This window comes from Aquila chrysaetos, chromosome 4 (genome assembly GCF_900496995.4).
Source record: "Aquila chrysaetos chrysaetos chromosome 4, bAquChr1.4, whole genome shotgun sequence".
NCBI lineage: Eukaryota > Metazoa > Chordata > Aves > Accipitriformes > Accipitridae > Aquila > Aquila chrysaetos.
This window is the reverse complement of record NC_044007.1, coordinates 57,078,746-57,091,679: the sequence shown is the minus strand read 5'-3', so window position 1 is coordinate 57,091,679 and position 12,934 is coordinate 57,078,746. Positions and strand designations below refer to the sequence as shown.

The following is a 12,934-nucleotide window of genomic DNA, read 5'->3' as shown; positions in this document are numbered from 1 at the left end:
CACCACATACAAGGAACCACCTCCACACTGACTGAGCTGTGGGCTACCATCACAGTCACCTATATAAAACTGTAGAGCAAAATTCAGGCCACGTCTTGATTACAGAAGTAATTCAAGTCACTGATAGTTGGTGCTAACTCCTCTCAGAATAGTCTGGTTTCAGAGGAAGCACCCATAAGCTCCGTGATTAAGTTGCTCAGCTTAGGGGGAAACATCCCAGTTAAGACTGCAGCAAGGAAAAGTCCTCCTCTCAAGGAGCATTTTCACCCCCTACCTTGTGACACTGTCTCTGAATCAACAGGACAACAGTGTCACTCAGAAAAGAGGGGGCTATAAAGCACTGTAGATATCTCATCAGTCAGCCTTTTCCTGGAAATGGAGCAGTTAGGAAAAAAAAAAACAAACAAAACAGCCCACAGCTCAGGGTAATTCCTATCAAGGTTTAAATTGGGCTCAAGTAATTGAGGGTCCTTCTATTAAACAAAATTAAAAATCCCAGAGTTCAACACAGTCAATTTAAAAAGGACAGATAAATTTTCCTGGCCTAGAAACATGGCCCTCAGGCTTCCTAACTATGTGCTACAATACTCCCCAGCTAGCAAAATGGAAAGCTGGCAGACACCCAAGGTATTCACACAAAGCATTGTAATTAGAAGCTACTTAGGGCACCATGAACAAAAATATATGCTAATAAAAACATCATTAACTAACTTGTGAAGAGACTCTTCTTAGGGGAGGGAATCCTTGCTAACAATAACATAATTCTCATGCATTTAAGTCCTGAACACCACGGCAACAATTTAAAGCTGATGGGGAAAAAGTGAGATAGGGAAAAAAAGCAACATTTGGAAAATAGTGGGGTGGAGGGAAAGTGACTCTGAGAAACAGAATGAAGTGAGGTTGTCTGATAGCACACCAACACAAAGCAACTGGGTCTGCAGAGACCAGTACTTAGGCACAGAAAAGTCAGGGGATTTTGTTAAGTGTGCTGCCAGTTTAAGGTTCTCCCTACCCAAAAAAAGGGAAAAGAAAAAACAAGATAAAAGGATTAAGAAGATCTCTCCTTTTGTAATCAAGTACAGTGCAAATTTTCCCCAGTGAGAGCTGCTGGAGAGCCACGTACCCGTCTCCAGGGTCTCCTCCAGGAAGCATGCTGAGCATTCGCTCCCACCAAGGCTATGATAGAAATGCTTTTGATTTCCATTTTCTGCTGCATTATGGTCATTCTGCAGAAGTGATGTTTGCTCAGTATTTCCCACAAAATGGCAATTCTGGTCCCTTCTCTACTCTGCCTACAATTCCAAGTTTCCTGGCACAAAAGAAATAAAATATTATATCTATTATCGATATGAATCAGAAGAACTCAGGTGTTCCTACAAGCTTTTAAACCCAACAACAACTAGCATTTCAGAAGGCTTACACCGTTACAAGTGGCTATCTGAAAGCTGATTTAAGGCCTCAAGGGGGTGCTGAGTGCTTCCAGCTGGCTTCTCACAGCACCCAGGACACGGCTCCTTTTCAGAAGCAGCCACCTGACTTTCCAGTTTCTGCCAGCTGACTGAAGGCAGCCAGGAGGCATGCTGGTTCTCACGGAGCATTGCTTAAATAGGGGCTTGAGACCAAGATATTTAAGAGTGGTTTCTCTACACTCTCCGTGCTGGCAGTTTTCCAGTTTGTTGCCCAGAGAAACTCATGAACACAGAGCACAGAAGTGCTGCTGCTGTTGTTTCTGCCTGCCCGCTCTACCACGGTTAAGGTTTGAGCTTAACTTTCATGGCGTAAGTAAGGCTTCAGTTAAATCTCACCTGGGGCTCTTCTGCTGTGAAGGCTCCACATCAGCACGCAGACACAGCAACAGCCGGCACACCTGGGGAAGCACTGAGTGCCCCGACTCCAGAATAAGCACATGCAAGTCCCACACTTGGCCTTGTGTTTAGAAGAACGAAGCCAAACGAAGGCAATGTTGAAAGCGCAGGAAGTCCTAAACACTGTTATCAGCGGTATAGACAATAGGGGCATTGATGAAACCTCCAGACTTCAGCAGTGGAACATAGAGCCCCAACAAAAAAATCACAAAGAACAAGGGAAGGACAACAGCTCTCAAAGCAGAAACACCACTCAGAAGACATTTATTAGTACACTATGAAAAACAGCAATAGACCCAGAGGCTGAGGTAGGCTGGAAGCTTTGGGTCATCACTGTTGTTCAGAGGATAACAAGAAAGAAATTAACAGGGGGAGACATTTGTTCTTGAATAGCAGATCAGAAGGAGCAACACAAGACAAAGTAACCAAAATCCTAGATACAAATTAAAGAGAATAAGCTATTAAGAAGCATCAGGTGTTTAGCTGTAAAATGGGGATGTTCTAGCACAGAGAACAACCTGGAACACTATGGACCTCACCTTGGGAAACTTGCATGCCTTGGTAGCTAGCACTCAACACCCATCAACTTTGTTTACTGTATCACCCCAGTTTCCTAGAGTCCTAGTGAAGGATCAGGAATACATTGCGCAAACAGAGAAGAAGAAAAAGATGGTCCCTGGCCTAAAGAGGTTATAATTCATGATTACACATGAACATACTTGTGTGTAACATACTTATGTGTAATAGATTCTGAGCAATTTAACAAGGTTTGTGGCAGTCACTGCTCATCATTGTTGGACACAAGAAAAAGGAAAGCAGATGTTTGAAAAATGACGAGCTTAACAAAAAAATTGAGAGGAAACATAAGGCACTAGATGGGAAGGATGGATTTTGTGTCCAAGAGTCAGAGCTCAGTCACAGACTTCCTGCCTCAAATGAGGCATCATTTAGTTCAGTAAATATGACTTTATTAATATTCACCTACTTTAAAAAAAAAAAGCTTTGCAAGTCTTAAGACTATGTGGGAAAATAGATTAATACTTACATCTAAATGTCAAGACCTGAGTTTTGTGTGCTAAAAAGCTAAAAGAAAAAAAAAAAAAAAAACAACAGAGCAGGGCAGCGGCGGGAAGAGAGAGAGAATAAGCAAGGAAACTCAAACCATGGGAAAGAACATGGAACTTTTGCTACCTCTTGCAATAATTAGCCAGTTATCAGCTCCAGACCATGCAGAAACGGAACAAACAAGATTCAAGGGAAGGAATTATGCTACACTTCAAATATGTTTTTTAAGATCCATTTTCCCATCATAAATAACATGCTGAATTGCTAAGAGTCAACAGATTTCATCAGGGCCACTTTACATCATGCTGTGCATTGTAAATAAAAGCACAAGCATTTCCTGTACTTAAGAGCAAAAATATTCATTGCCTGCAATTCACATACAAGGTATGGAGAATACAGTGGGATGTATCAGGACTGATGTTACAGCCTGTATAAGCGTCTCATTTTACCCCAACCTAACATGAGCATAGCTACATTTTTCTATGAACAGGAACAGTGCCATTTCACAAGAAAGATTGAAGATATTTTAAAACGTGTGCATGGGCTTTTCGATTTCTTTCAAACGTCAAGATAAATGTGGGCATGTATTAAGAGAACTCTACCGTTCTACAGCCTATTACTGCATACTACTGCCATTGAGGCTATTAAAAGAAACAAATGACCAACCAGGCTTACATACAGTCAACATGAACTAATGCCCACAAACTCCATCATGGCTTTATTGAAAAGCCAAAGGAAAAGCTACTTAACTTGAGCAATTCACTTCACACACTTGAAAAATCAAGACGAAAACCCTAAGTGGTTCAGGTTGCCGGTGCTAATTTTCAAAATAATAGCAGACACAACCCATGCCCATATTCAATGTCCCAACTCAGAACAATCCCAGAGTCACCACCTAAGCTCAGACCACTCACCAGCCCACACGCTGGAAGTCAAGTGCTTTCCCACGCCAACAAAAGCTGCCACATGTAAATCTGATGAAACCAGAGGGGAGCTGGAGACTGCTTGGGCACTACTCAAGCTGTTTTGAGGAAAGTGGCTGCCAATTCACACTAGGCTTTTTTTTTTTTAGGTAAGTGGCATGGTCAGCCTGCCTCTGTATTTTCCCCACCCATGAAATGGGAACCTATATACTTGGTGACTGTTGACCATCTGCTTCGCAGAGCCTTGCAAAGATTCAGTAGGTTTATACCTACAAAGTCTTCTGAAGATGAAAGGTTTAGAAAAAGTATGCCAACACATTAAAAGAGACTGGGATAACAAAGACATATTGCAAAGTAATACTCACTCGCTCCTGACCAGCTGTGTCCCAGATCAGAAATTTGTGAAGCTCATTCCCACAAGGCACGGTTTTAGTCATGAAGGATGCTCTGAAAAGAAGGAAGCAGCAGAAATTTGTGACATGACCAACACTCTGAATACGCAACCTATAGAGCTCAGCCAATTCTGCTGGGTTAGGCTGCATGTGGGGAAACTCCAAAACCTCGATAAAATGCCTACAGAAGTGAAAGTCTCCCTTTTCTCAGACAAAATATATGATACCGATATACGTATTCTAAAAGAAGGGAAAGCCTCTGATGTTCAGAGGGCATTTGTGTATGGTCCCAGGAACACAGATGCTTCTGCTGCTAGCCAGCTCCATCTTCTTGGTGATATGGACCTGAGAAAAGGCATCAGCCAGCATCATACCAGGCAACAGATGTGCAACTTTTCAGTTAAACTTGGGAGACTGGATCACCAGGGAACAGAAAAGGCATCTGCTAAAATGCACATGGTGAACAAATGGAAAAAAGTTCTTCCCCATCTCAATTCAGATGAAGAAGTCTTTGTGGCTTCTTGTATTTTTTGTAGGAAATGTGATTTGTCTACGTTTTCACAGTGTGATTTTTCTTCTTTCAGGAAAGAGGGTTACAAATTTATAGGCTTTTTCTACATTACAGCATTTCAGTTGAAAGCTGGCTAGGAGAGACTGCCAAACTCTGGTAGATTTTCTTTTTTTCCCCTATCCTATCTGGGCACTGCTGACAATTTCTGTTGTGATAACTTTTTTCCTGGCTCATAAAGATGGATTTGATACCATGCACTGTTATTACAAAAGCACCGAATGACATCAAATGACATATGATTGATCAAAACTTTTCCTGAGAATTATATACCAGTATCCTCCTCTATAGCCACCTGCAAATTGCTCAAATTTAACAATGTCGCATTGCTTATAAAAATATTAAGTAAGGCAAAAAAGCACAGCATTTTCTTTGGTTGTTTTCAGGGTGTGTGCTTTCAGTTGTCACTCTCCTTCTTGAAGCATTAAGCAAGACTTTACAGCTTCAAAAACAGGAACTTTAGAGCCACAGCAGCTACTGTAGGTTGCAAGGACTGTATATTTAAAATATTTGATTTATTTGGAAGAAAATAAAAATAAAAACCTTATCTATATAGACAAGTAATATCACCTACATGCAAGCTAGCCTTCACATTTTAATCTTCAAATAGAAAAATATTTTCCCTCTGTTATCATAATTACAAAAAGTAAAGGGATTTTTTTTCTTTCCATTTGAGCTGAAGACACCTACTTAGCAACAGCAGCTACTTGGGGAAAAAGGCTGCTGCCGATCTAGAAGTAAAGAACCACTCAAGTTCCCATCAATTCCTTCACTGCAAACAAGTGCCCTTCAGTCAGTAATGTTATTTATTACATGCTTGCTTTCTCTCTGTCCATTTTTCTCCAGTCACTACATCTAGGAGCACCCAAAACTGTCCTGAAACTTCAATGTGCAACTTCCACCTAACACTCCTTCATGCATCAAAAGGCAGAGTTTTCGAAGATACCATTTAACCCTCTGAACAACACACAGCAATCAATACCAATCCTTCACAGATGATTTAAAACAGCTCTAACACACAAGCCAGATCAGCCTTTCCCACCCAAATTACTCCTCTGCGAATAGTACATATTAGCTTCCTTTCCCTTAAGAGATCAAGAATTTTCAAAATTTTCCAGGTAACACTGGACTTGGCAGATTTGTCCCTAAGATGTTAAAAGAAAAAAATTTGGAATTAAAATCAACTACAGGACTTACAGGCTTCTGATGGTCTGACACATGGAAGCTTGGCAGTTTTTAAAAGAACAAGTATGAATTAATTATATGTAATTTAAATTGCACTGTTCCTATTTCGAGAAAGGCAGGATAACATGATGTGTCCTAAACCGAGATGAGAGCATGTCCACACCTGGGAACAGACAGTCCCACGTTCCAGCCCAGCCTGGCAGGATATACAACGTAGGTACGTTAAGGGCTCCCCATGGTCCTCCTGCCATTACGCAGCTATGGGGTGCCCTGGCCATTGTGCAGATCACAGCCGCTTGGATTGTGGGGTTTCGGTTCTTTAAGCTCCAAGGATCAGATCTGATACCTCATTGACCAGTGGGAACTAAAGGGATTTTAATCCTAAGGTTCTATGACCAAAACACAGTCTAAAGTGGGAAGCTCTTGACAAGACAAAAACAAAAGCACACCAGCTGAGTAAGACATCTAAGAATCTCTTGATGTAAGATGAGTGAAGAAAAACAAAACAGAACAGCTGGAAGTCATGGCCATGCACAACACAAGTCAATACAGCATGGCTCTGGACAGGCCCAGGAAAGAGGCTATTTCAAGAGACACCATTCACAGGAGGAGAACAGCAGAGCTCTGTCAGCCTTTCCATAATAGGGTATGCTGAAATATAGTAAATTTAGGGCCCCTCTGTATTCCCAGAACGGGGAGAGCAAAGCAGATCTGGTTTGGGGCAGCCCCAGACTGCTGACCAGTGGGAGATTCTGTGGCTGCCCTAAACTCTCTAAACATGTAACATGAGCTGAAAGCCATTAAAGAAGAGTAAAGAGTAGAGTGAGATTGGTGAGCAGGAGAAAAAAAAAAAAAAAAAGATAAATACAGTATTCTGAGCCTTGAAAGTAAGGAAAAGAAAGGAGCTCAGCAGAAGGCAGCGAGTTAAAAAATACATAGAAGAAAAAAGAAGATATTATGCATGGTACTTACCCAATGGTAGGACTAATATTGTGATCAAAGTGGTCCTGGACAAATCGACAAACGATGCTTGATTTCCCAACCCCAGTATCCTGAAAATAAACGAAAGCATGACAGTGAGTTCCGGAGACCCTAGATATCAATACTTCACCTGAAGAAACAGCCAAATATTAATTTGTGAAATTAAATCCTCTCTAGTGGCAAGTGGGGCAGGCTAAACATTTCAAAAGAAAAGCAAGCACATGGATTATCCTTTTCAAAAGTCAGCACTGTGAATGGAACTCCCTGGTCCTCTTCCCAACACTCCCTTCTCTCCAAGCCTTGTATTTTTTTGGGTGGATTTTATATTCCTGTTGCAAGGACTGCAGTACTTCAAGCATAGCCACTTGTACGAGAAAATCCTGTGCTTTCAGACACATGGTGCATTACCCAGCCAAGCCAGAGAAACTATTTCATTCAGGCCTGTCGCAAGGGCAAACCAAGCGTGCCTCCAAAACAGTTTACTCAGACCAACCTTTTAGTAAACTGACAGCACTAACTTAGTGGAACTAACCTTTTCATGGCAATACAAACAAGGCTGCTGGGTGGAAGCTTTGCAGAGGCTTCAGGTGGTTTTGAAAAGGCAGGAATCCAAAGATTTGGATCCCCAGAGATGTGCAGCTATCCCTGTGCAGGTTGTGCTACTGGACTGTGGTGAAACAGCATTACATTAAAGGCAATGAAACTTGCCTCTGCACTGCAATGTGGCAGGCTGCTTTCACTTGCAGGAATAGTCTTTTTTTTATTTTATCCCGCCCCCAATCAGTAAGGAAAAATAACAGCAGTACAGTACTGGAACAAAAATCAGAATAACCTGGGCGAGAGCAGGGGAAAGCTTGACATTATGCAGAAATACTGTTTTAGGCATTTAAGATATGAACAACTTCCCCAAAATGCAGCATTTTTCAGCTTGTCTCTGTTATTCCACGAAGCCTTGGATGGTAGAAGAACTTAAATTATACAGAGAATCATCAAGGAAGAGGAATAGCAATATTGCTATGTCTCCCATAGAACTGCAAAGAGCATCCTTGGAGACAAAAGGGATGTCAGGAAATAGATGTTGAACTTTGCAAGACATTAACAATGACAGCCCAGGGTCCAATCTAACTCATTAAAAAGTCAGTGGAAAGTTTTCTATTAATTTCATTGGAAGTGACCACAGAACTACCAGATTGCACCTGGTAGTTCCATTTGTATCCACATTTTAACACACTTGACTACACAAACTTCTCGAGAAGTGCTAAGGCAAGAGAATACAGTTTGTTGAGAGCACTACACCAACAACTACATATTAAAAAAAGAAAAAAAGCAGCCTTTGCCCACACATAACTACATATATAAAAAAAAGCCTTTGCCTTTTGTGTAATCAATTTTGCAGAATTTCATCTTCTTTTTGAATATGAAAGAAAAAGAATGCCTGTATTTAGATTTCCTTTCACCATGCTTAAGTGAAACTATATTGCCACTGCAAGCAAAGTCTTTATAGACAGCACTTATTAGAAAAGCATCATTTAAACTCTCATATTTAATTCAAAGCTGTCCTCAGTCAGTTTAAAAGCCATAATAAATGCTCATGCTACACAGACGGTTGTTTATCTACTGTGTTCAATCAATTAGGAAAAAAAGATCAAAGAGAGGAGCAGTGTTTAAAACCAGGCCCCTAGCCTTTGATCAACAGCAGCCACACACCCTGTTGCTATTCCCAAATTTTGCCTTCATTATCGATTCCAGCTGACATCTCTGTATAATTACTAGACCAGGATGGCAGAACACATTAAAAAAAAAAAAAAAAGAAAAAAAAAAAAAAAAAAAAAAAAGAAAAAAAAAAAAAGAAAAAAAAAAAGTCCTCTGTGGATCTAATTATTATTCCAGATTTTAAACGCTGTGGAGAAACCAGAATTACCACCCACTGGGTGTGAGGAATTACCTTTCTCTCTTGCAGGGACAGAGTTTCTGCCACCATGTTTGAAACAAGACATCGACTCCCGTGTTGGTTTAGTTCCGTGTATTTCCTTCAGCTCCCTTGACAGGGCACTCAAAAGGGCAACTGCAATTACAGCTCCTGAGCAAGAGGAGCCCCGTCTCCAGCAGGGACATGACATCCACAAGCATGGATTAAAGCTTAGCTCATTTTCCTGGAAGTTCCTACCTCTTCATCTTTCAGTTCGTGGCTTTGACGTTTCACGCTAACGTTAAAGGAACTTTAAAAGTTTCTATTGCTCCTGCATCTCTTGCAACAAGCATGGCTAAACTTAAGCATATGCCAGGCACACCAATAGCCCTTGAGAAGCTTAAAGGCATTCTTATACTTTGATCCTGAGGTTGCTTGGACTACCAAGAGGGCCGAATTTACCCCTGGTATAACTCCAGTGAAACCAATGGACTTGAACCACAAATGAACCTGTCTTTAGGATGACCACGGCTGCAGCCAGCTGCCAGTGCTTTCCAGGAGACAGGCAATTTAATGCCTGGCACCAAAGTGTTCAGTTGAAACAAGCACTCCCCGCTTCTGTTTTGTTGCCTGGAGGATACAAACAGCCAGCTACCGGAGTATAATTAGAGCACGGAGTGGAGGGAAGTAAAAAAGAGCAAGCTTCCTACTTAAAGCAGTGATTATCATTTCATCATGGGATTTAAAACTGTCACCATACTCGTGCCCATCAAACAAGATGCTCACCTGCTTGAAAGCAAAGCAAATCATGGTGCATGAACATTACACCACAACTTGAAAACTTAGTACAAATCTTCTACTGCTAATCAGACCTTATTTTTTACTGACAATAGGGAACTATCAGGTCAATCTCGCAGAAGTCAAGGAAAGCAAGTTGCTTCAAAGAAGTAGAAAAGCCATTCACTTCTCAGCAATGCATTGAAATTAAACCTCCTTGCTAAGGGTGTACAAAGCTTTCCTGCTACCATCTGCTTTGTCCTTTGCTATATGGTCTTGCTCTGCATACATCCATTTTTCTAACATCTGATGGGGATGATCATCCTTGCTTTGTTCCTTTTTCTTCAAAGGTTGAGCCACATGCCTGGGTAACATTCAGGCATGCAGATGACTTATTTTTTCAGTTCTTAAAGTTCTGCTTTTTGCCAGCTTTTTATACCCTCTAATCTGTTTTTCTTTTTTGTTTTACTCCATGTTGGTCTACATAAAACATCAAACATACACCAAGGAAAAACATTTTAGCTTACGTGAAAGGTCACAACAGTACTGAGCTGAGTGGATTGGACAAGTTTCAGAAACTGAGAACATGTCCTCAGGAGTTATGTCGCACTTTAAGGAGCAGGTCCTGCAATTCTTCAGAAAAATCCTTATCCATGGGAAATCCAAGGGTTTCAGCACTATACTAATTGACTCACCATGATCAAAAGTGTACCACTCCATGAAAGGAATAAATATAAAATAACTCTTTTGAATCAAGGTGTTCATGATGCATTTGATGAGTCACTCACGGGACCAACTGCATGTTTTGCTTTTCTCCTTTCTTCTCATAAGCCTTGTAGCACACTTACAAAATATCAGTTATAAACGGCATTGTACTGAGATAAGCAAAAGGGGTGGGGAGGAAGGAAAGGAGTAGCAATGTAATCCACAGTAAATGAACCACTATTAGTTCACCAGAAGAAGTAGCTACAACTTCAGAATCTCCCACTGGTCAGCAAAATGGATATGGAAACTGAAGCCATATCAGATGTTTCTGATAAATACAAGGAACCAATGCAAGCATGACTAATTCCTTATTTTTACCCTTTAACCTTGAAAAGACATTCTCTATTCTTCTAAAATCCCTTACCCACAGATTTAGAAATGAGGATTTTAAGAGCACCAGAATGGAGAGCAGCACACCACAAAAAACAGTGCTTCCACCCACACTCCTGCTCGCAGAGAACCACCCCACTTGGCTCTTCTCAGCTCACATTACTGTAAAGGAGATGAGGCTGTATTTCAAGCCAGCAGAACTACAGGATGCTGGCAACCCATTTACAGGCAAAAAACAACTGAGCTGCTGATTTCTTCTGGCTGATTTGCAGCAGCATAGAGGAAGATTAAAAAAAAAAAAAAAAAAGAAAGCAGAAGTTCAATATGAGCAATATATTAAAAAAGAAAACCATTTTCCCATTATAAACAGGCAGTTGGTATATTCCTGTCCATTGTTCCAGATGCGTTTATCCTGGCAGAAAAAAAACTAATGCAGAAAAATGTATCTCTTTAATTTAAATCTGGATGTCTCATTTATATCTTTGCACAACCATAGGGTCCAGTCCTCCAAGCACTTTTCCAAACTGAAGGGAACTATACTGCCCTGTAAACACATCCCTGATTATGATGTTAGTCTTTAGCCATGATATTACAATAGCTTTTTAATGGATTCAGATGGGTCAAGCCCTATTGTGCTGAGCAAACTAAACTCTTCATGTAAATTCTTTTTACATCCGAAAGGGAATAAATGTTGAATTGACAAAAAAATGCACACATATTGTGACTGATGACTAAACAGCAGCCCCATAATTATGCACACTGCTGCAAGAGCTTTTTTATTCTTGACTACGCAGAATCTTTCTGTGCTATGTTAACACATAGGGCTTTTTAAATATATGGAAGATTAGATAAACCACACAAAAATACTTTTATGACTCTAGGATTTTGGAAACACAAATAAAACAAGAATACTAGATGACACTTCACACGAGGAAATGGCACACTAAGAATTAACATACTGAAGAAACTGCCTTCTGTCCTCCCACTTGCAAAATAAGAAAAAAACCCCCAAACATCTGGCTTGTAACCACCACAGATCTCATGACTAACTTCCCGTTTCAGCTTTAACAGAGGGTTGAGATACCCTGGAGACGGGTGCCACAAAAATCTGCATTGAGAAGTAACGGAGAACCGATCTCCATAAAACACGGAGCCAACACACGGCTCCTTCAGAAGGACAGAAGTTTTCCGATCAGGTTAGACAAAGCCAGGATTTAATCCATGGTATTTCAATTTGTGTAAATTTTTTACAAATTAAAAATGTCTGTCTCTCCAAAGCATTTCTCATAATAACCAAGATTCATTGAGACATGATCTAGAGGCAAAGGTCTCATTCAAATTGACTGGCTTTAACATGCGTTAAGTTGTACATATCAGAAGAATGATCACGCCCTAGCAACCTGGAGGGTATTAATACCGAGTGCTCGAAAAAAGCAAGTAAAGCAGATGTTATTTCAACAATAATATGAGAAACATTTGGAAATGACAAGTCTTTATCCTTTCCCATAAGCAAGAAACTGATCTCATGGCTCACGTGGCTTCCACCAAACTCAGCAGGACTCCCCTGCACCTCACAGTGGGAATGCATCTGCCTCTCAGAGCCCGCTTGCACTGGGGCTCCCCAAAAGCTCACCTGCTAACCACCCTAACTGCAAAGGCACCACGAGCATTTGGCAGCTCAGCCCTTCCTCTGAGGACCCCTGATCAAGACAAAAAAAGTGCAACTGATGCAGTCAGGGTTGATTTAGTGTAACCGCCTGGCAGCCCCTCGTGCATAGCTGCTTCATCAGGCGTACAGCTGGAACTACAAAGCTGCTCACACCAATGAAAACCTGTGTTCCAGGCAGAAGGCAAGACTGGACCCTACCTGCAAGCTGTTTTGAAGCTTTCTTAAGACAGATTAGCATCACAACGTGCACTAAGTGCACGCACCAGAAACAACCATGGTCAAATTTGGGTCACTAATGATCTTCTCAGCGCACCTTCCAGTGAGATAATGCTGCCTTGTGTCATCCTTCAGATACAGGGCGGCAGGGAGGTGGGGGGGAGGCTTGATCAAACATACAGAACAAGGGTACAGTCAAAAAGCTGTCCCACTCTCCTGGAAAAGGATCTGCTCAGAGAGGAAGCTGGCTGCTCCTCATGATTAAGAGAAGCAACAATTCCTGGCTCCC

The 12,934-nt window shown here is 41.1% G+C and overlaps 1 protein-coding gene across 3 annotated transcripts in view; it reads right to left on the bottom strand.

Annotated features, from left to right (window-relative positions):
- RAB31 (RAB31, member RAS oncogene family) overlaps window positions 1-12,934 on the bottom strand; it is a 71,843-nt gene that overhangs the window by 34,482 nt on the left and 24,427 nt on the right. For 2 of the 3 annotated variants that reach the window (XM_030011745.2, XM_030011744.2), the window contains exons 2-3: window positions 6,971-7,050; window positions 4,219-4,300 (exon numbers count right to left, since the gene is read on the bottom strand). In XM_030011745.2, coding sequence (XP_029867605.1) covers window positions 4,219-4,300; window positions 6,971-7,050 — 162 coding nt within the window. Of the gene's footprint in view, window positions 1-1,123; window positions 4,196-4,218; window positions 4,301-6,970; window positions 7,051-12,934 lie in introns of those variants that run through there. The other variant, XM_041122894.1, reaches the window with a different exon arrangement.